Source organism: Brachycentrus maculatus, unplaced genomic scaffold (assembly GCF_059751285.1).
Source record: "Brachycentrus maculatus isolate JH-2025_06_01 unplaced genomic scaffold, ASM5975128v1 h1tg000272l, whole genome shotgun sequence".
In the NCBI taxonomy this organism is placed as follows: domain Eukaryota; kingdom Metazoa; phylum Arthropoda; class Insecta; order Trichoptera; family Brachycentridae; genus Brachycentrus; species Brachycentrus maculatus.
Genome location: NW_028281023.1, coordinates 640871 through 665274, shown reverse-complemented (window position 1 = coordinate 665274; position 24404 = coordinate 640871). Strand labels below are relative to the sequence as shown.

The 24404-nt window shown below is 30.0% G+C and overlaps 1 protein-coding gene across 1 annotated transcript in view; it reads left to right on the top strand.

Moving 5' to 3' along the window:
* Positions 1-24404, top strand: part of LOC148305492 (F-box/LRR-repeat protein 16) — a 79361-nt gene that overhangs the window by 34533 nt on the left and 20424 nt on the right. The window contains exon 4 of the mRNA XM_088266633.1: positions 7551-7746. Within this exon, the coding sequence (XP_088122759.1) occupies positions 7551-7746 (196 nt within the window). The remainder of the gene's footprint in view (positions 1-7550; positions 7747-24404) is intronic.

The window sequence follows — 24404 nt, the reverse complement described above, 5'->3', positions numbered from 1 at the left end:
CGGCGAGGACCATTATGGCGCCGACCCAAATATTTCCCGCGTTTGAACTTGCGCAACAAACGGCACCAGTGACCAAAGAGCCGCTTATTTCAATTATTTTACTTCTACGAAAATGCGACGGTCGTTATTCATCTTAACTATGTACTCTGGCTGTTACATGCACAATAAAACTAAGACTCGACTTGTGGAAATTTAAGATAGCTTCCGTACCTTTCTTCGCACAGTATATATTAAATTATTATCGTATTCAACATTGTATGCAAGTCTTTCTATTCCATTGAGCTCTAGTAAGTACCTACTGGAGTGCTATAGAGATAAATATATTTATTCAACATATGTTATACCCACAGGGTTTTTATGATAAAAATTAAGCAGTTTCATAAATTGGCCATATTACGTATTATTTACATGTTACATTTTACATATAACATCTTATATATGTACAATATAATTTGTTTTTAAAGTAAAGAAAAATAAAATAATTTAAAAATTAAAAACACATTTCGGAGTATGGAGGAAATCTCTTCGCCCCTTTTTGACATTGATTGCTTAGTGTTGCCAACGTACTTCAAATAAGTCTAGTAATGTAGGACATAAAATAAGCTGTATGTACTGATGCTGTGATAAAATCAAAGAGCAATAAATAAAAGCAACCTGATAAAAAAAAAATTCCATTTCATCTACAAATAAAGCAATGCTCAAAATGAAAAACTTTTCACGTAGGTACAGCAAAAGTTAAATGGAGGAAGTTATTACAACAATAAGAAAAAATATATCTACGAAAATGTAACCTGCCTATGAGACAAATATAAAGGTGTGTATGTGTATGTAATTGTTTGTATTTATTTGCACTGACCGATAGTCCTGAATTGCGGGGAATTACAAGATGCAGCCGCTTTATTATACTTTTAGACATGGGGTGCTCCATCACGTCTATCTCGATATCGGATAAAGCATTCGTTTACATCAATTGACAGTTGGCAGCCATTTTGGCGTACAACCAGATTACCGTGTACTTGGGTCATTTGTCAAAATGGTGGCAACACAGAGCTCAACACTCGGGCGAGATTAGATTCGAAATTCGGATGGGATTTTACACTATGCGGGATAGGAATTTTAAATGAACATTTTAAAATTTATGGGTATTGAATTGGTCAGTATCTAGATGGGCAATGTAACTGGGGTTAGTTGTTATTGATTACCGTACGTTTTTTGTCGTTTGTGCTAGTCGTTATAAAAATATTGACAAGCATATTCATGAATTTTATGAATTTCGTTAAATTTATTTATTCTACTGTATAAATTTCGATTGATGAGAAATTAATGGAAAATTATTTTACCATTTCACATAAACACCATTTAAATGGAAAATGTTGTGTTTATTAAAATTAAATATATTATTGTAACAAAATATGTACTAATAAACATAAATATTCAACTTTATATTACAACAACAACAAAATAATTTAAATAAAAATGACCATCAGTGTATGGGTCTAAAGTTGATGTACATTGTTTTGTGCACCAGGCTTTAAGGCGTTTAATTAATGGGGAGAGGCATTATTTTAGCTGGGTTAGAAAAGTTCATTTTAAACTTTGTATTATATTGGTAGATGTAGAAAAGACCTTTAAATGTATTAAAAAAGATTAAAAAAATAATAATAACAAAACAAAAAATATAAGTTCTCTCTGCGCATGCAACGGACCGTTTTGTGGTCAAACTCCGTATGTGAAATATGAGGGTTGGCGAAAGCTCTCAAACCTCATTTTTTCCCTTAAAAAAGGATCGCAAATGTAACTTTCCCTTTCACATCCTTTCCCGACAGTTTTCTGCTTCAAATATTGAAATTACTTATTGTAATTACTTATTATATTGAAGAAAAACAATAATAAATGACATCTCTTTTTATAGGGTATACATGTAAATAAGTTAGATTATTTTTAATATCTGCTTTTAAATCAACAAATAAATGGTTTTTCATTTTTGACTTGGTTGACAAGGTTGTTGGTAAAATAAATTGAAAGCAAACAAATGTAGTTTTATTAATTTTTCTACATTATTATTAGAATGATTAACAAGTAGTGGTTACTTGTTAAACATTCTCGTGATGTATTCTTCATGTAACCCTTATCTGCATACAAAAGTGCACAGGGCACTGCATCATATCGAATGAGCGTTATTTTGATCGTCAATCACATGAAGGCAAGATGATCACGGTAAGAATTTTCAGAAAGATTTGATATACTCGTACATCGTCTGTGAGTTTTATTTATTTCTGTATTTTATTATAGACATAAAACACGGAGCCACAAAATTAATCAAACTTTTGAAGTAAGTACCTACTACATCTACATTTTTTTAAATTTGAAAAATAAGGCTTGTGTGTCAATTCTGAATGAAAAATATACAAATTATGATAATGTTTCCAGATTAATAAAGTAAATTCGTCTGAAGGAAATGAAATGTTGGGAGTGAATCAAAGTGTTGTCAGCCGTAAAATCAAATGAAAAGTTAAATTTATTCGCTCCAAAAGTCGGAAAAGTTTTATTGGATTTCAAAAAGTAAGTAGGACTTGCTTTCTAAATGGATTTCTGGGAAATTCCGCATAAAAAAGGAAATAAATAAAACAGATTGTGTCATTTCATTGTGATTTATTTATTGAATTCCGCACCACAAATTTTTGTATCTATAAAAACTTTTTTCAGACATTTTCTACAATACAAAGAAAAATATTGCTTTATCCGTTTACTTTCTTAAAAGCATTAAATGCGTTAAGTTGTCATAAGTCGTATAAATTAATGTATTTCAACTACTTTAAACGTTCTCACCTTAAAAATAATACCTTTTTCAATTAAAATAAAGGCAAGTTTTGTAAAGATATGTATTTTTTTCTACTACGACTACTACTACCATCACGCCATTTCGCAGGCAGAGAAGATGGAGCTCCACACTCTTTTGTCCTGACTTACACTCTTCGCTTCCTTCACATCCATACATTAAGTCTTACATGCCCTCCGATTACGCAGACTTTAGACACCACCAGATTTTAGGTTCCGATTGATCTCTTTTTTCTCGAAAGTCTTTTTCGGCCCTCCTCGTTCTGTTCTCCCGCTCACATTCGCCACATACGTATACTTTCATAGTCATTCTCTCACTATCCATTCGCTCCAAATGTCCATACCAAAAAACCCTTTTTTCTAGTAGGTATTATTCATCATACAACCATGTAATAAAATATAAAAATTAAAGCTGGCTCGAGATCTCAAGACGATCTCAAAACTGTTGTTCTTTTATATTTTATCCACGGCAGTGAAATAATAAAATGCTATGCTTTACGAGACCTTTGGGGGTCGTATTATGAAACTGATCTGCTTGTATAATACTACACAGGCAATTAAATAATACGTGAGGTACACACCTCATGTTATTTTTCCCCTTTTTTAGGCAAAAAGTCGACAAAAAATTGTCATAAATATGAGTAGTAGGTGGGTACATACTTGCTTATTTATCTATGCCGAAAGACATAATGAATAATATTTGAAATCAAAAGCAAGGACGAATTAATTTAGTTTTATGTCGTTTTAATAAAGAATAATAAAGAATGATATTATTTTATTGATTTTTAAAATAACGGCACTTTAATAGTCGATCGTCAATAGTAAATTAATTGGCTACAAAGCAGGTCAGAAAAGTTAAGTTAATATGGCATACTTCGAAGTCTTAAATTCTTTTGAGATTCGTTACAAAGTACCTAGTTATAGTAGCGACTAGTGATTGGAAGAAAAAAATATGACCACTTATTGTATTATGGACACGCATTTTCATGCCTTCAACAGCTATATTAAATAATCGTATGCAAAGCTTAGCATTTAGATATTGTTAGTTTATTAATTCAAGATTTATTATTTATTTAATATCTAATGTTTCCATTTTTAACTACGTTTTCCTCAATGGTGCCAAACAAATTAGATGTGTAGAAATTACGCAAGCTAGTATAAGTACTTATATGCCACTCCGAGTGCCTTAGACAATTTTCAATACATCATCCGTCACTGTGTGACATTCAGTCGGGAAGGATAAAGTGATGACTCCATGCTACAGCAGGAATTATGAAAACACAGCTTAATCTTTTTTTATGTAATGATCAAAATCAGATGTAAACAAAATATGTGTAATTCTACGGTGCGGTGTAAAAAAACGTACCAACATTTAAATCGCCCGAAAATCTTATATTTGAAAGGTTGCGGTTTAACTATTGTAAATAATATTATCATTTTTGTTTTTCTTGCTTATTTTGAATGTGAATTCTGTATTGGATGCTGTGATTTAATTAAAAATTGGAACAATTATTTCTTCTCCTTGTAACCCTTATCTGCACTCAATAGAGCATCGTGTACTGCATCGTATTGACGCTGTGTTTTCTTGATCTTACTTACATGAAGGCAAGGTGATCGCTTCCGCGTTTCAGGGACCAGTCCAGGGTTAAATAAAATAAATATTAGAGTGTAAAATCATAAATATTTATTTTTACAACCCTTGGGAATCGAACCCGGGACCTCCAACACGGTAGCTAACCGTTAAACATGGAGGCGGACATATAATAATTAATTTATTATTAGATTAAAACAAATATTTTCGGTCGGTAACGACGAAACCCGGTCGCTGGTCAAATAAAAAAGTGGAAAAGCTAAAAATATTGGTTTTAATCTAATAATAAATTAAAAATGCAATTCCATCACGAAGTGTCAGTGGATAATATAAATATAATAATTATTTAGTCACCGTCTCGCATATTTGAATAAATAAAAATAATGGGAAAATACTACAGTATATAGGATAATATTACATTTTTATTATTTTTACATGAAACCAAGCCATATAACGTAATGGTGAAATAAAAGCGTTTTTTTTAGGTTTTTGTTTTGTGTTTTTATCAAAATATGAATTTACATCTCCCCTATTCATATTTACCTAAATTCTTTATTTTCTCAGAAAAATCCCTTCTCGTAAATCCTTCAAGAGCTTTACTTCACGACCGTCCTTATTGTAGGAAATAAATAACGGTAATATGCAGTCATTTTCTAACCACAAAATAGGAAAAGGAAAAATAAATTTCATTTTGTGATTTAAAAAACAAAGCTGATAAAATAATGTCAAAACACACCACACAGGGATTCAAATTTAATGATTTTAGAACTTTTACAAATATAATATGGTTCTGTGTAATAATTTGACATTGAATTTGATAAATTTAATTTAATCAGTAAATTAACCTTTTTTAGTATTTTTCACCATATTAAAAAAATGAAACATTTACTTGTAAAACTAATCAATTACAGGTGTCTGAGCTCAATTGAACTATCTTTCGTTTTTTATTATTTGAAAACAGACGGAAGTCTTAGTATCCCAGGGCTGAGTAGTTGGCTTAAGGAATTACTTTGTACACTGTATTTATATTTATTTATATATATATATATATATATATATATATATATATATATATATATATATATATATATATATATATATATATATATGTATATATATATATATATATATATATATATATATATATTTATATATATATATATATATATATATATATATATATATTATTATATATATATATATATATATATATATATATATATATATATATATATATATATATATATATATATATATATATATATATATATATATATATATATATATATATATATATATATATATATATATATATATATATATATATACACATATATATATGTATATATTTATATAAACATAACACAATTCGGTGTCGTCAATACAAAACGTAAACAACTATTTGCGTTTTTACTGTAATATAGGTCAATCAATAACAACTAACCCCAGTTTCATTGTCCATCTCGATACTGACCAATTCAAGGGTTCAAATTTAAAGGTCTCTAAGGCAACACAGATTAAAATAAAGCATTTTTTTAGCTAGAAGAATCGAAAATCCACTTTAAGATCTATAAACCTTTTACGTAATAATCAAGATAAATATTTTATTTATTGTTTCGGCCTTAACTTTGTGGTAAGACATGTTACAATGATTAAAGAAAACACTTGTTTTATACCACTTGAGTATAAAACAAGTGTTTTCTTTAATCATTGTATCAAGGTAAATAATAAATGCATCTCCAATTTTAGAATAAGGTCTTTTAGGCCTTAAATGTAAATGTTTTTGAAACATCTTTTTTCTCTATTAGAAAACCCTCAAGGTACTTTATTTCGTAGGGCAGCCATACATGAGCGCTTTCACGGATTAAGCTGTTAAGCTTTATATTCAAACGGTCGATGGGTCCACTAAGCGCGATTGGGCACCAACTTTGGCCAACAAAGCAGGGTCACCGCACCGGTTCGGCGCATTCACGTCAGCGGTTTGGGCACCAGCTCAGCTCATTGGCAATATCCGGTCAGCTTGGCTTTCCGACCGGAAATGAATCAAATTTCCAATCTCCATTACTACCCTTAACAATGCAGGAGTCGATGAGCTCATGAATCGTGGTTATTGCTTATTGCTCACTGTATTTTGGTATAATGCTTTTCTGAAACTTCTTGAGTCATACTAACATTTATCACTAACCCTTAAATTCGTATGAGTATGTTGGTAACGTTATCGTAAATATAACCATTAAAATTGCTATAAAAATCTCCGTAAAATTGATTGTTTGTTCTTACAAACTGACAAGTTACTTCCATCGTATGTTTTGAGGTATGGTGCATGTCGATGCAACTAACTTACTGTTGTCAACAGATGGCTATAGACGACAATACATGGATACGTTTGGAAAAAATCTATTACGTTAAAAGTCAATCGCCGCGACTAGTGACAAGTTTGATGATGTCGGTAAACAAGGAATCCGGTCACGGATCAAATAAATTATATGTTGAAAAAACTAATTGTAAATGAAAACACTTGTTTCTTACTATTTGAGTTATTTATATTTATTTTAGCGACTAGTTTCGGAAGCTATAGATGCTTCCATCTTCGGGTCTAAATATAAACAGCTTATATTCAGACCCGAAGATGGAAACATCTGTAGCTTCCGAAACTAATCTTTATAATAAATATAACTCAAGTGGTAAAAACAAGTGTTTTCATTTAAAATTTCATCAAATCTTACCACAAAATTTATGCAAAAACAATAAATAAAATTGAAAAAAAACTACGCAGTTGTTATTTTATTTACAACATTTTGAGTGAGTCCGAATACTTGTTCACAAATCTGGATTATCTCCAATTACGAGTTATTTTTATATAATTTTTTGACATCACAACCTAAATGAAGAAGGCTGGTTTAAGTTATCACTTTACACACGTGTAACATTCACCAATTCTACCCATTACTGACAATCACACTACTCAAATTCTTGGAAGTTCTATATATATTAACCAATATTTAAACATTGTTCTTGAATCACTAGACCTTCACTAGAGAAGTTCTATATGTATGAACCAATTTTGTTTTTTTTTTTTACTGTAAAAAGTGATTGATTGCGTTTTGTTTTTCCGTTTCAGTCCATTCGTTACCAAACCTGACGGTGCTATCTCTGTCTGGCTGCAGCAAGGTGACGGACGAGGGCGTAGAGCTGGTGGCCGAGAACCTACCCCGCCTGCGCGCGCTGGACCTGTCCTGGTGCCCGCGCATCACGGACGCGGCGCTCGAGTACATCGCGTGCGACCTCAACCAGCTCGAGGAACTCACCCTGGACAGGTATGCCTCCATTCTGAACTTAGACCTTTGCACTTTTCCGTGTCGTCATCCCTGCTGGTCGGGGTTGTGGGCGTCTGTGTACCGGCCAGCGTCGGGTCGGAGTCGGATCTAGCTGACTAATTGAACTAAATCCCTTTCACTGCCTAAGCACCGGGGTACTGTAAGAAAATTTGGTGACGGATTTACAAACCTGTATTTATTTACATTGGCAGTGACAGGTATATTGAAAGCTTTTAAATGTAAATTCACAGTAAAATCGGGATAAAATTTTATACTGTTTCACATTTTCAATAATTTTGCAACTTAGTTTAACAAAAAAATACTTAGCAAGAGCAGATCTGTCAGGAAGCCTAGATGCTTCTGTATCAGATCTAGGCATGCGGTGGGACAGCTTTCAATGAACTTAGACCTCTACACCCTAGACAGCCAGGACCGACTAAGTTCATAAAACAAACAAAAACTCATTGCAAGAGAAGGTCTGTCGGGAAGCCTAGATGCTTCTGTATTATGTAGAATGCGGAGGAACAGATCTGTATTCATTTTTTATGATCTCCTTTTTTACGTCTGCAAACGTTTTGCCTTAATTTTACGGCTTATAAATTCAACAAATGGATTTTCACCGTTACGTAACACTTGGTATAAATCGAATACGCTTCAAATAACCTTTGTATTTATTCCCTTTCTTATATAATAGTACCCCTTTATATACTTGGGCGTGGTCAGGTCAAGAGTCGGAATAATCGGCGGGTATGTATGAGTAGATGCAAGAATGTGGAAGAGGCGAAGATTGCAAAAACAGATTAGTGTGAGGTTCTTTTCTCTCTACCTATCCCAGGCTAGAATTTTTAATACCCCTTTTAATTGGAAAAAAGTGCTTCTTAAAAATGTTACATTTTGGTGAATACGAAGACCTTTATTAAATTAAGTATTATATTTACTAAATTTAATTTACTTAACGAAAAACATTAATGATAATACGTTCAATATAAATCAAACATATACCATGAAAACACTAGGGAAAAAAAATTACCAGCATTAAGAAATTCCGCTTTTTACCTTGAGATGAACAGTCCATGTAATCTATCCCATCCAGTTAAAACTATAATTAATCTCGTAAATTACCATCTCTCGGTATCCCGTGTGCTTCGAAATAATATAAACGCAACCACTAAAGTTCCCGATGATAGTAAGTAGAAACATGGATAAACTCAATATTTATTGCATTTTCTATGTTTTCGTTCGTACTAGAAACTTCAGTTTGAGAGTTGAGTTTTCTTGTTTTTTTTTTAAAATTAATATATACTATTAAAATTTTGGGATCTGACTAATTTTATATGAACATAAACCGTTTTATTAAAATGACAATATTAAACACACCCGATACCGTTTTAAGTATATTATTATTATTTTTTATTCTGTTATAAATAATCGTTAACAATTTTTATTGAATAAACCTAATAATCCTAACTATTCATCTTCAATGAATTTAGGCGTGCCTCAGTTTAAGTTTATAAGGAGTCTAAGAAATAAACTTTCTTGCGAGAGAAATCTTTTATTATATTACAATCCGATTAGGCTGTTTAATGATGTATATATTAATTATTGAATAAATTGAATTGAATTGAATTGAATTGAATGATGGTGTTATTACCAATTTCCGAGAAAACTCAAGTTCTTGAAACGTTCATAATGAATAAAGCTTTGCGTCTATAAAATACCAAATCACCAACCTAAGTACTTTTATGGGCACTTACATTCATCACGATAACAAAATATTTATATACAATAAGGTAATAATTATATTTGGTTATTTTATTTGGAAGTTAGGATCTATCTCGCTATTAATACCAAAACAGAGTTTTAGGCACACCTACTTTAGATCGTTTCTAACCCCTTTACTTTGTAAAACGTTGGGTGAAGATAAAAGTTAAATGAAGTTTAATAAAAAATAAAATAAAAATCATTATTAAAAAATAAAATAATAAAATAACACACACACACACACACACACACACACACACACACACACACACACACACACAAACACACACACACACACAAACACAAACACAAACACACACACACACACACTCACTCACCCCAACCAACATAAGAATAGCACTATCGGAGGATTTTTTGTAATTGGCCATAGTTTGGTTAATTAATGTTGTATAATATATTGTTTTGGCTGTAAAAATCCCAAATAAAATAAAATAAAAATAAAAATAAAATAAAAATTATTAATACATGATACTTTCAAAAATACTTGTTTGGAACATCGATAGTTCCAAACGTCTGTATATAATTCGAGAGAAAAAATAACAAGTTCGCCAAAAATTATGAGGTGAATATTGGGCTATTAATACAATACAATAAGAGAATCGTTTGTAACATCAAAGTAATATTTTGTCAGGGAGTATATTGTACGAAAAATTTAATTCATAAATCATTTAGTTTTCTAACGATAATGAATGTCTGATCTTCTCTCAATTTTTATAAATGGTTGGCATAGATTTTAATTTTTTTTACATAGCTGACTATATTTACAAGATTTAATATAGTAATAGTGAATTGTAAAAATAATACGAACATGTTTTTGTACTTCGTAATACATAAATTTAGAGGGTTTATTTCTCATAATTGAGAAAATACTACAATATTTAAAAAAAACCGTAATGAATCGGTTAAATTAATCGATGGAAAATAAAAATAAACGTATGTTGGTACGTCATAAAATAGAAATCTCCTTTTATCAACAGTGCATGCAAGTAGTAAACAAATTTAAACAAAGAACAATGCAACTTGATTTCATTATATCAAATACCTGCTGTCAATATATCGACCCCGAGTATATTAGAGATTGTATCTTAGGCATAACGTGAATTATAAAATAAGGATTTAATCTAAGATTTTTCCTGTACTGAGGTGCCCTAGATTTGCGTCCAAGGAAAAATGTAAAAATGCTTTATTATTATATTTCTTTAAACTAAAGAAATAATGACATGCAAACAAAACACATAAAAAAACTGAAATAAATTGTCAGGGTTGGGATAATAAACTTATGGAAGTTCGAGATGTTTCGTTAAGAATAAGGTTAATTTGACAAAAACCCAAGAAAAATCACCTCAACCGGTAGAAAATTTTACTTAAAAACTATTCCCAAAAGACTTACACATATACGAAATGATGTATCCGTTCGAGCAAGAATTTAGAGACCGTAAAGATTTGGAAGTCGGCTTGATTTTTGTCAAGTTTCGACAATGAGGATTGGTTGGTATCTGATACGCAGGTCTGGTCACGTTGCCTTTTCATAATCAACGACTACGTTAACATTTCGTTGATCTGATGTAGTGTTCAATGCACTTTTGGGGGGCATAAGAGTCAGAAATGAGAGGGTCTTAAAAAATACAAAAAAATTACACTGTTCCTCTGCAAAAAAGAGACTAGGCTTTGTGCTTTGTGAGAGGAACTTACGTACGATATTTATTTATCATACTTTTTTTAAACACTTTTTTTTATATATGTATGTATGAATGGCATTATTCTCGGTAGTTTTATATCTTTTATTTTAATTTATGTATGTAAGCTATTTTTAAAAAAATCAAAAATTTTTTTTTGTTTGGAATCGCTTAATGTTGGACTTTGGTATTCTGAAATCATTTTAAATTATAACGATTTTTTTTGTTTGACTTCAATTCAACATTTCAATTACTTTTTATTACCTGAAAAAATCATTTTTTTACAAAGGTAAAATAATATGGGTTTTTCAATAGGTTTTCCATATTAGGGACTTGATAATTTGAAAATAATGTTTTTGTTGGTAAGTTTTTTGATAGCAGAAATACATTATGGTATTTTCAGCACGCGTTGTACACATTACCCGTGCTACGATGTATTCTTTCATGAAAAAATATTATTTATTTAGGATTGCTTTTGTCGCGCGATTTCGCCGGAGGTATTGAAAATGGTTGTTTGAAATAATTTGACAAGAATATTGCGTGTTAGAGCTACCAGACCGTAAACCCAGATGGCACCACACTCACTCATGTGAATTCCATTACGTATTTGACATACTGCCCATTAAAACATATCGATGTGTTCTTGTTATTGTTTTTCGCTCACTCCGTTCAACAACGTCATATATCAAAAATCGAAAATTTTCAGTTGTGCATGTTTTCGGTTTGCCCAGAAAATGTACTTTATCCCAGCAATAGCGGCATATTTTTAACTTAATATTTACCCGCTACAAGGCAGAAAGTGTTTTTTTTTTTGCATTTTGAAGAAAATATATTATTTAATTATTTTTTTAAATGTACGAAATATTTTTCAAATGGGGAAAAAACTTTCAGATTTTACCTAAAAAGATCTGTTGCACAGTAAAAAGTTTAATAAGTGGCTTGATATTTATTTTTAATACATTTGATTTTTTTTAAACTTTAAAAACGATCTCCTGAGAAATCAATTTTTTCTTTATTTATAAGTATGTCTAAATAACTTTCTCAAAGAATTGCTGTATTAACCTTCTTTTTTATGTGAAATTATTAAATTTGTTGTATTTCATTGACATACCTACATAAATAGCTTGTATGATATATTGCTTTAAAATATATCTTAAAAAATAATTTAGTCATTAACCTTGATGCCACTAGGACCTGCAATCGATCTGCCATCGATCATTTTGTTTTAACAATCCCAAATAACTATCGAAAATAATAAAAAATTCTTAATATGCACATTAAACGACAAAATAAAGACATGACATATTTTTTTATGGTAGATTACTGATTTAATCAGAGAAAAATTATTTCTGTAAATTTAACAAGGGGCTCGTGCGAGCCCCACTGAGCTCCCTGCAGCCCACCGCTGGATAAGACAGTGGCCGGAATGGCATTCTTGTTACAAAGCCCTGGATTAATTCTCGTGAAACTTCATCAGCGCTGTAGAGAAGCTCGCAGTCAAATTGAAACAAAATCCCTAACAAAAGAGTCTGAATTTCGCACCGTAAAACGTAATTGGATACACTTAATCCCATTTTATACAGAAACCTCTATTCGCTCTTGAAAGCGTCATAATATCACGAAGCCTTAAGTTAAAAACGGCAATGTGAGAACGTACTAGCAAAAATAATATTTGGAATAATTATGACATTTGCACGTTAACTTATATTTTAATTATTCAATCGTTTATATCAAAATTTCAACAAAGATGAAGACGAATATGAAAGTCTGGGTATTTACCAGGCTTACGACCTATCTTAGGCTGGTTTTAGTGGTCTCCGCGACATTCATCATTCTACCCATAATTGACAATTACGCTACTTAAATTTCGGAACTTGTGTAAGTATATCCTTAAATTAACAGTGACTCCTAAAACACTAGTTGAATACTTCTTAATTTGAATACACTTAATGTTGAGAGTTAAAATTGTTGAATTTACATACTTATTCAAATTATGCCAGTAACGTTTCTTGACGGAATTCCATCTATAACTTTACTACGTGTTTAGGAGGAAATCTATCAATAAATAGTTCTAAAATACAATATATAAATATAACAAATACTAGAAATACCAACTTTGTGATTTTGCATTGTACCAAACAAAGTAAAATTGTTAAAAATCACTAAATATGTTGTTATTATTCTTCTTCTTCCTTTACCCGCATCCAATTAAGCACAGTTATCGTGATAGATAAATACATTAAGAAAAGGTGATATACTTGTGCTTCAGGTACCCATCCAGGGTTATATTGAATAAATATTAGAGTGATTTTACATAAGTAAAAGACTTCATAACCAACATGGTTGCTTTCTTAGATAGAAACAATTAGTAAAACTAAAAAAAAGTACCACTTATGTTACTGATAAATTATATCTAAATCACCCCTGGGAAGACCAATAAATTTATTAATCTCATTTAATATTGCCATGATTCGACTTGTGACAATGAGATGACTTCAATACCTTGCCTTATTTAAAGATCCAAGTAGGTAAATTCAATTTGTATTTTGAACTTCCTTCGTTATTATGAACGTCATCACTTATATTAGTTGATATCGTTACGTCATATCTCACGTTAGCTGATATCTTTGTAGATCAGCTAATGACCATCCTTCGCAGTTCAACATTTATATAGAAATAAAAAAAATCCTGACGCCATTCTATACGCATTGCCGTATGACAAATCATTTCAGCTTTCGTGCCAAAATAATTCTTAAATACATCTTTACATCGTAGCCAAATCTAAGAAAACAAATTCCAGTCCAACCAGAGACCTTTAGCCATAATTGAAAATATATTCATAGTATTATGTTCCTCTCCGAATACTGGGGATTATTTGGCAAATTTCCAGAAAATTCTAGACGAATGAAATATTATACCTAGGAATCCTGTATTTTAATCAATAAACGTGACCTTTTAGCCTTTTACATTTTTTATAATCTACACCCATCTCCCCCGATGATACTGTGTAGACGCCAGATAATTTGAAGTTACATTAATAAAGTTCACAAATTATTCGAATTGTCTAAATATTTTATTCGTCTTACTATCGTACATTTTGAAAAATATTTAACAAAATTATTTATTTCAAATACTTACTTTTTTGTAAATTGATTCGGTATTCAATTTCTTGTAAAATCTATCCATTTTTATTTTAATTTTTACTTGGTAAATACCACTTTTTTTTAATCTATCATGATACGTGTTTCGATGCATTTCACATTATTTTCATACAGTGTTTGTAAATGACGTGGAGTGTGACAATAGATTTTAATGAATAGTGATTTAACCAAGTAAATTTGAAAATAATGCTTTTTATTTATTTGTTTTTCTCACACAATTTTAAATTTTCAATAATGTGTCCCAATTGAGTTTTTCTTTGCCAATACTACGTAATATATATTAGTAAATTATTTTTCAGTATCTTGTCTCTCAACGCAAGACAAAACATATATCAAATAAATAAAAAACTTCAATTCAATCTTAAAACTAGTTTCAATTAATATTTTTAGAAAAAAAGGTTAGATATTTTTTATTGCTACCCCTATAACCTTGAGTAACCTTTCCATTCGACATAAAATTACAAGAGTTTCCAAAGACATCTCGTTACCTTTTTTAACAAAGAGTAAAAACAGAAGAGTTGATATTTTATTTAAAGATCTTAGGTATTATAAAACTATATAGGTTGCGGGATGTTCAAATATATACGTGGAAAATCATTTACTTAGATTTTAAAATTAGGATTTACATAATTAAGTTAAATATAAATAGCACATTAGTACAATAGAATAACGATATTTTAATTTGATCTGAATGAAAGCCACATTTAGAAAAAAATACAACATTCAGATTTTATTTTTATTTTATAAGAAAAAGTAGAATTCAAAATGATCATATTGAATGCTTTCATTATTTGAATTAAGATGCAATAAACTAATCAAAAGTAGTTTATTAGAGTGTAACAAAGTTATGCGTAAAACATGTTTAAATATTATACCCATCAGAAGAAGTGAAAATCTTTAAATTTTTAATCTTCAGAAATCCCTAACAATACGTATCGTTGAACTAAAATTATGAATTTTCCATTTGAAAAATGTCGAATTGACAATCCTTTTGTATGGAGCAAACAATATGATGCTTGGAACTGCCGCTTCGTAGCATTTTTGTAATAAACAAGTTGTTCGGAATCTTACGACAGAAAGATTTTTCCAAGTAAGTACCTGCGCTGAGCCGGCCAAAGTTTACCGCAGCTTGTTTGTTCTGTTGGCAACATTGTCACAATCGGGTGCCGCATCGACACAGGAATGCCAAGTTTAGAAAGAAAATTTGTTTTTGAAAATGGAGTTTTGAGAAAGCCGTAAATCTTCAGTACCTACTTGTGGGCGTTGCGGTTTATTAGCATTGGAATCTGCCGACATTGCAGCAAATCGATGAATTATCTACATTTTGCTATAGGTACACTTGCAGGACAAAAAATCTTAACTACCTACTACACTGTCATAAAGAAATAATTTGTTTATTTTTCCTATTATAACCTTCAATATTATGCGTTTGATAATCTAATCTAAAAATGTATTTGGCATTTTTAGTTTTTCGCCAAATACAACTTATTCGAATTGAACGTTTTTATTCTGGTATTAAATATTTTAAATTCAAACAATATAAATTAAATATCAATAAAATAATATTAAAAAAATATACCTATATAAAAAAAATTCTCCACTTTTTAATATCACGAAAGGTCAAAAATTTTCAGGCACTCGGTATATTTTGCCACTCATAGTGTACACCAAATTCTTTTCTTTGGAATCAATAAATTTCCTATTCCTATATAATTAAAAATGTATGTTAATGGTGTATGTAATTTATTTTTCAATAGATAAGATTTATTATTCTGATGATTAATTTTATGTAAATTATACTAACATAGTAAGCCCAAGAATGATCCCACAAATAAGGTAATTAAAAGTGTATTTATATTTGTTGTTTGTTATTTGAATATTTCTTTTTTTAAATGGTTTGTAGCCCCGTCACTCCAGAGCGATCGATTTAGACTACGCACTTAGGAATTATGGTATCGGTAAGACACGTTAGGCGCCAATGTTAGCGAAGCGTCTCTATTTTTTTGTTATTTTTTTGTAATTCTGTGACGCAAACATTTCTCGTGTAATATTATACATGATCAAATCACTTCAAAGGGTGAATATATTAAGTACATTACGAAAAAATATTCAACAACTTTATTCGAAAGTGACGAGCGAGTCCAGAGTGATAAAAAGGAACAAAAGAGCACAAATGTAAAAATCATCGTATAAGGCGTCTTATATAGGGCAACATAGGAGCATAAGAGATATTTTTCAAAAATTTTATCTGATTATATAGTTTAATAACAATAATAGTTTGAAGCGCACTGACTCACTATTAAACTAACAGCTATAAAAATAAAAATAAATTGATTATATGACAAAATGTCAATAAAAACATTACATTAACCATGTCATTTTAAAAACCAAGTCGAAAATATTTCAGCCATTTTTCTAAAAATATATTGTTCTTAAGTTCCTTTGGCTCTCAATTCCTCATACGAAGATCGATGAATCAAATAAATCGCTCAGCACTTTCAACTGATATTTTTGCTTGTCACTGAACATTATGCGGTTGCATCGCTTGTCGCGTTCAGTCAACAAGAACACAGGCGCCATCTCTGGAGACGTTGACTAAAATTAAACTGACGTATTATTCAATGGATGCATCGCTTATCATAACCTGCCCCAAAAGGTTTCTGAGACATGTTTGTGTATACTTTTTAAGTTCTGGCAGGAATGCGGTCAAACATAGAACGCATCGCGACCTAATTTATTGTTTATTATGAAAAATCCAAAATATGAATATAAATATAGATGTTGGATTAAAAATTTAAAAGTAATATGAATAATGAAGGTTCGGGAATTTGCTGGGCTTACGAAATATCTTCGGCGTTTTTTTCTTTTATTAACAGCTGTAGCCAATTTGAACATAAAATATTACATAAAATAATATGGTAATAATTTTTTTTTTATTTTTTAAGTATATTTAACAAGGATGAACATATCAAACAAGGACTTATGTATTAGTCTGAAATATTAAAAAAATATTTCACGATTTCTCCCGTGATAGAACATCCATGCTATTTTCAATTTTCGTAACTTCTGTGTTTATATGCTACGTACTAATAACATCCCTCAGGGGATTCATCTAATATTCATGTACAAAGATTTAGATGTAATCAAAATATTTTTAATAAGAATGCAAATCCCTGGAAAATTACAATGTACTTTGGCAAGCGGCAAAAGCAAATTAGTTATAAACGTTTTCGTTTTTTAAAAAAAAAACTCTCTGAATTAATTCAAGCAAGTAAACAAGACAAAGAACGAATTTGTCTAGTCGCTAACAAAATGTAAATTGAATTACCGGTAAGATAACTTCAGAAAATTTTCATCAAATGAAATTATATATGAAAGGCGGTTTGTTTTAATCTGTTTCAATGAAAATGTTCCAATTCGAAGATGCCCAACTGGTCGATCGCGAACCAAAATTTCGTCGATACCGAAAATTATGGTAAAATAGGAAAAAAAGTATATCATTTCGGTAATTTTGATGTATTGTTGACCTGTCACTTTTTTCATCTGTAAATAAAATAACTTATCTAATTATTAGCTTTATAAAATGAAGAATCAAGTTTCCAGGCATTTCTTTTGTATGTAAAATAATCCAAATTAAGTAAAATATGCATAAATAATAGAAATAAAAGGATCTCTGCTAAATAAAAACTTTCCCGTCAGTATCAACTCGTTCCATCCATCAATTACTTAGCATAAAAAGTATGTTTATACAATATATAGATTGTTTCCAAAGTAATTTCTTGCATGGTAAGTATGGGGCCTGCCAAGTTATGATTCAATAACTTATTAACAAGAGACTTACTTCTTGGGGCGGAACGTCTATGGACTTCTAGCAACACGGGAACTTGTGAACAGCCTTAAGGTTCTCGGTGTTATAGTGTCAAAGCTTAATTAACTTAGGTTATAGGAGCTGACATCGGAAAGCTGGCCGCATTGTTCGTATCATGGTACTAATTAATCTAAAAGCTGCACCAAGGATCAAACTAAATTATTGAGCTTTCAATCTTAAAATATATTAAACAACCTTAAATAGAGTAACCGAAAAATATCGTATCTTTACGTGATATTGTGAGAAAAAACCTTTACGTGATATTGATTAACATATTTTAAACGATCATTACACTGATATGCATTGTGATTAAACAATTCCGTCCTCTAAAATAGATGTTATGAGGGTTATTCCTTTAAAAATGTAAAAAATTTCTTTTAAAAACTTTTTTTTCAAATTTTCAATGTAATACTGAAAACCATTATAAAGTAAAATGATAATAAAAAAAATGTATGGATCATGGACTATATTTATATACCTATGCGACATTGTAGGATATATTATAAAGGTTAGTGGTCACAATGTCTTTGATACTGATAAATCCATTATGATTTTTGATGCACATAATTTATTCAGAATAAGGAGCTCTGAGCTTCTCGTCTCCTTGTTATACCTGTCCCTTTTATTCTACCTCTACCATAAAAGTATTAAGTACATTGTTTGTCCAAAACACGGTATGTGACCTTTAGATACAGCTATATATATATACAATATGTATATATATATATATATATATATATATATATATATATATATATATATATATATATATATATATATATATATATATATATATATATATGTATATGTATATATATATATATATATATATATATATATATATATATCAATTACATATTAATTTGTATAAGTACTATTTATCCATTTAAAATGTGCAATATGTACCACTTGTACTACAATGAAGAGTTTGTTGGTTCATAGATATGATTTCAATATCTATGAACAAAATACAGCTACTTTTTGAGGTGTTTGGACATGTTCGGGGGTAGGTAACCATCAAGTCACTTCCAATACTGTACAAGAAGTTTGAAATAAACACAAAAAGAGATTAGTATATAACCACTCACAAATATTTTTTTGACTACCGGTTTCTAGACGTACCCGACTCTTCGGGAAAAAATTATAAAATTAAAATAAAATGCAAATGTTAAAATGACAAATAAAATGCATTAAATATTGATAATATTGAGAATAGTAAGACATCAATCTCAATAATTAATTTTTGTAAAAGTGTACCTTACGTGGTTTTTGAACTTGTCAGTTGATCCGTTTAATATGAACCCTTAAAATGGCATTTAGCTCCCTCACACCGCCGCCACCACTGCGCGAGTGTGCCGCAATTTTCATCCAGCGCTTTTAGGATGAATACCGCGTCGGCAAGCACTGCCGCTACAAACAAATTAGATTATCCAATTTATTTTTGATCTGAACACTTAAGTGAAGACACATTTCACAGCACTTGCGGTTTGAGGCGGGGTATCTCTTACCCCACAAGATTGTCACAAGTTTGGTGTATTTACCGTTAAATTCGGGTAATTTATAAGGTTACGTTAGCGTACTACTTTTAAAAAAAAGTACTTCTATGTACTACTATTAAAAACTCATATTTTTTTGTAAGATTTTTTTTTCTGTTTATTTACGTTATGTTATATAAGTTTTAAAAGAACTAGGGCAATGTAATTAGATCGTTGGCAACAAAAACAATAAATAATTATTTTTGGACCATTTTATTATATTTTTGTATTATACTTTGCCCTAGGGAACTTTGATTAATCTGTAAAATTAAAATATGTCACAAAAAATATGTAAATGTTTTTTACAAACAATACTTCTCAATCTCCTGTGTGGATAAGAAAAAAGATTATTGAAAAGCATTCCTTACCATAGGGCCCGAAATAAAAAAAGGCACGCTAATAAAATTTAGTGCACTGGTTGCGAACTGGTAGGACCACATTACCTAAGGCTATCCGTTATTCGTCTAGATTGTAAAGCTTTCTTGGAAACTTTGAAACCGTGTTATGGATTGATTAGAAGACAAATAATATATCCTACCCTTTCGTAAAAGCGTTATCCGCTCAATTGGTAGAGTAGTGGAGTGATTTGACTGAAAATGGAAATTACAAAAATTATTATTGCTGCCGCGGTAAATACTGATTACAGTCGAGTTTCGATTTTTTGGTAGACCCGTATATATCCTATCCAATTACAATAATCGACTGTAACATATTATAGATACTACAAATTCATCTGTCAATTTATAATTGTCAGTACTATCTAGTAGATTGTCTATAAGGCTCTCAATTTGTAAATTAAGATAATTTGTAAAATAAGCTGATAAAAACAAGTTTTTGTTCAAGAGAGCGATCGAAACCTTTACAGCCAAGACTGTATAATGGCAATCCGAGTATAATAATTGATTTAATTATCTTGTCATGAAACATGTGTCACAATAGAATTTAGGATATAAATAGTATTAACCAAGTAAAACTAAAGCTTGAAGTAAACATGAAGTAGCTCAAAATAAATAGATAGTACTACAAAGTGACTACCGAATTAATCAATAAAATTAATTCTCTTGTTCAGGTTATGCAATTTTTCAAATGTATTAATATCTACCATTTTTTAATAAATACGAGTACATCACGCATAAGTTAAAGTAAACCTGTATGAATATATTTGTACTACGATGCGATGCCCCTTAAATAATATTAAAGGCAAAAGGTTTCAGAACGTATTCAGAGTTTGAGCTGTTCATTGACCTGTCTCGATAGGGTTAATAAATATTAATTTTAACGGCGAACAGATACTGACGCCTGAAAGCTTTTACACTCCATTAAGGATTTCATAAAAGGATGACGATATCTAGGAACATTTTGAATATATGTATGTACATATTATAGAAAGATTCTATTTATATCTCAGCATAGATGGAAAAGTCTACTGATATGAATGCTTGGTATTTAAAGGGGTTATGACTTTATTTTGGCTGGTTTCAACGATAATTTTATAAAAGATTTATATTATCCACTGACACTTCGTGATGGAATTGCATTTTCATATATTATTAGATTGAAACCAATATTTTTAGCTTTTCTACTTTATATTATTTCGAGAAATAAAAATACTTTGTGTTATGACGAAACCCGGTCACTGGTCAAATGAAAATAAAGTGGAAAAGCTAAAAATATTGGTTTTAATCTAATAATATATAATAATTTTATACACAACGTTAATTTAATACTTGATCCGAAGTTTGATTAGTGGAATTGTCACCATTCATTCTGGTGAATGTTACACATGTATAACTCTGTAATACCCAGACATCTATATTCTTTATTATTTTTGTTGATATATCAATTTAGATCATTTTATACGCTGTGTAACATTCATCATTCTACTCATGATTGACAAACATACTTCTTAAATTTCGAAGTATGTATGGTTCAACTGAAACATCATTCTTATTTTTTGATTCAAACATTATAAGTGCCATCTATTGGTCCTAAAAAATATTCTTAATATTATTTTTAAGAACTATAGGTATTCCAATGGTTCAATAAGTGATCCTAGAAGTGTATTATTATTAAATTAGTCCGTTATTACTGGTACATATTAGTAATAATATATGTAAGTAATTAAGTATAATATAGTACACAGTATATAGTGCTAATTACTGTTTCGGGAGATAGTTGTTTAAATACATCAAGTACATGTATAACTTAATTAATTATTATTTAGAGTTGCCAGACGGATATAATTATTTCTGGGGGTTCAATTTATTTGTGTGTTGGCAACACGTAGGGGTTGAGTTTCGTGATGTTATTCGGGCATTAGGTAGACGAGAAATTACGTTCCTAGTACATGCAAACAATTGATTTATTTGCCGAAAGGCTTCTAAGAATAACGTAAGGCATATCTAATGACGTCAACGGTTATAATAGCAAGGAACATTCCATAATACTTTGGGCGAATCTAAACTAGCTAAAAGCTCTTGAAAAACGTGGCGTGTGCGAGATTTTCTTTTTTTTTAACGTCACATTTGGTACAAAGGATAATCGAACTAAATCTCTTGTCTTAGTGGTTAGTGCGTTTCGCTATCTTATTAAAGGTCTCGGGTTTCACTTGATATCATTCATAACTACTTCTAGAATTGAAGGACCTTGCCTTTGTATTATAGACGGTCAAAATAAGCTTAATTCAATACGATGCAGTTCCCCATGCACTTTTGGAAGCGGATAAGGGTTACAAAAATAATGCATCACGAGAATGTTTAACAAGTAGTGGATTTAAATTATAATCTAGAAAAAAATATTTTCAATATGTGGAAGAGTTTTATTCTGTAATAAATGCGCCATTTGGTAAAATTGAGAAAAAATATAAAAAACCAACCATCACGCGTCACACCTCTTCCCCACAGGGATAGGCAGAGAGAAAAGAATGCCACACCAATCAGTATTTGCAAACAATCTTGACCTCCTCGACCTTCATACATTTCCTCATATTGTTTTATTAATGTATTTATTGTCATCATATACTCGTACATAATTACAAATTACAGATTACGGTAATGTGCCCTTACAGAGTTTTCAGGCCAAGGGCATACCATACCCGCTGTTTTTTTCCTGACCTGGTCACTTTCAAGTATTTGAAAAAGACCGGTCAGGAAAATTGCATCAAAAAATATTGATCGTTTGATCGTTGTTAAAGTTATTTTATACATTTCTATAACAGACCCTTTAAAAAATATCAGTCGTAAATTGGTATAATTTATTCTGATATTTTCGTTTCATTTGAGTAAACATCGAATTACAATATTTCCAATGCTCGTTTTGCGTGTTGATTTACTAAAACTTGTGTGGTTTCCCATAGTTTGTACGCAATTTCTAAAATAATTTAAGCAATCGCTGTTTACGGGAATATTGTGCTTATTAATTAAACAAAATGTAATTTTAATATATATTTTATTTCAGACCTCTTTTTCACATATTTAAGTGTTTTACCATAAACTCTTTACTTGTGAATAAAATATTCATAAAATGTGATTTAATTTAAGAAAAAAATATCGTGGATGAATTTTCACTAACGTACTACTTATTTAAAAAATACATTTCTAATTTTAAAAGTTATTAATATTTATAGACAAAATTAAGGAAAGAGTGATAAAGGATATTGAAAGAAAGAAAAAAATCAATATTTTGAAAATAGTAAAAAGTTTTGTTGTGTACATATTTTATTACAATAGATTTTTTAAAATAAACTAGGTACTTTAAAAGAACTCCACTGACAACACACAAAAAGTGTGTTTAAAAATAATATGTAAATTATTTTTAAGAATTTACAAATGAATGTTCATATATATGTTAATGTACATTTATATTTGAGAAATAAATTAAATATATATATATATATATATATATATATATATATATATATATATATATATATATATATATATATATATATATATATATATATATAATAATAATAATAATAATAAAGAAAATATTATTTTAAAAAACTTCATCCGTGGAAACCTTTATTTTTCAATGGAATTTTATAAATGTGTCATCGGTAAAGTGGAGTTTATGGTGACAAGAAAACTCTATGAAAGTACTTTTTAATACGTTTTAAAGGAATGGCAAATTATTAACGCTGGTAAATTACTTCAATTATTAATATTGCGGCTTTTGGGTACCTACCTATATATTTATTTGAGAAATTTTATTTGATGAGACGAAGGTATAATCTTTATAAATAAAAATTTTAATATTTGCTCTTAAAGTCTTCAATATCTTTCAGTTATTTACCGATTGCTTTGAAATTGTGCGTAAAAAATAAATATTTTGCTTTTACCTGTGGCGGGTAAAAACACGTTTTTTGTTACTTTAGTATCACTTTTTTTAATATTAACGGAAACACGCAACATTAAACATTGCTCATAGCAAACAGGAAAAAATATTATAAATGTATAAATTATTAACAAAATATTATAAATGTACTTTCGCTCTTCTGGACCACAGCAACGCGCAGCCGAGAACAGTTAGTTTTTAATATGTTTTTCGAGTAAATTGTAAAATACTCGTATATTGATGTGCATAAAAATTACTTACTAATTGTAGCTATTATTCTTGGCCCCACGTTGGGGGCTCA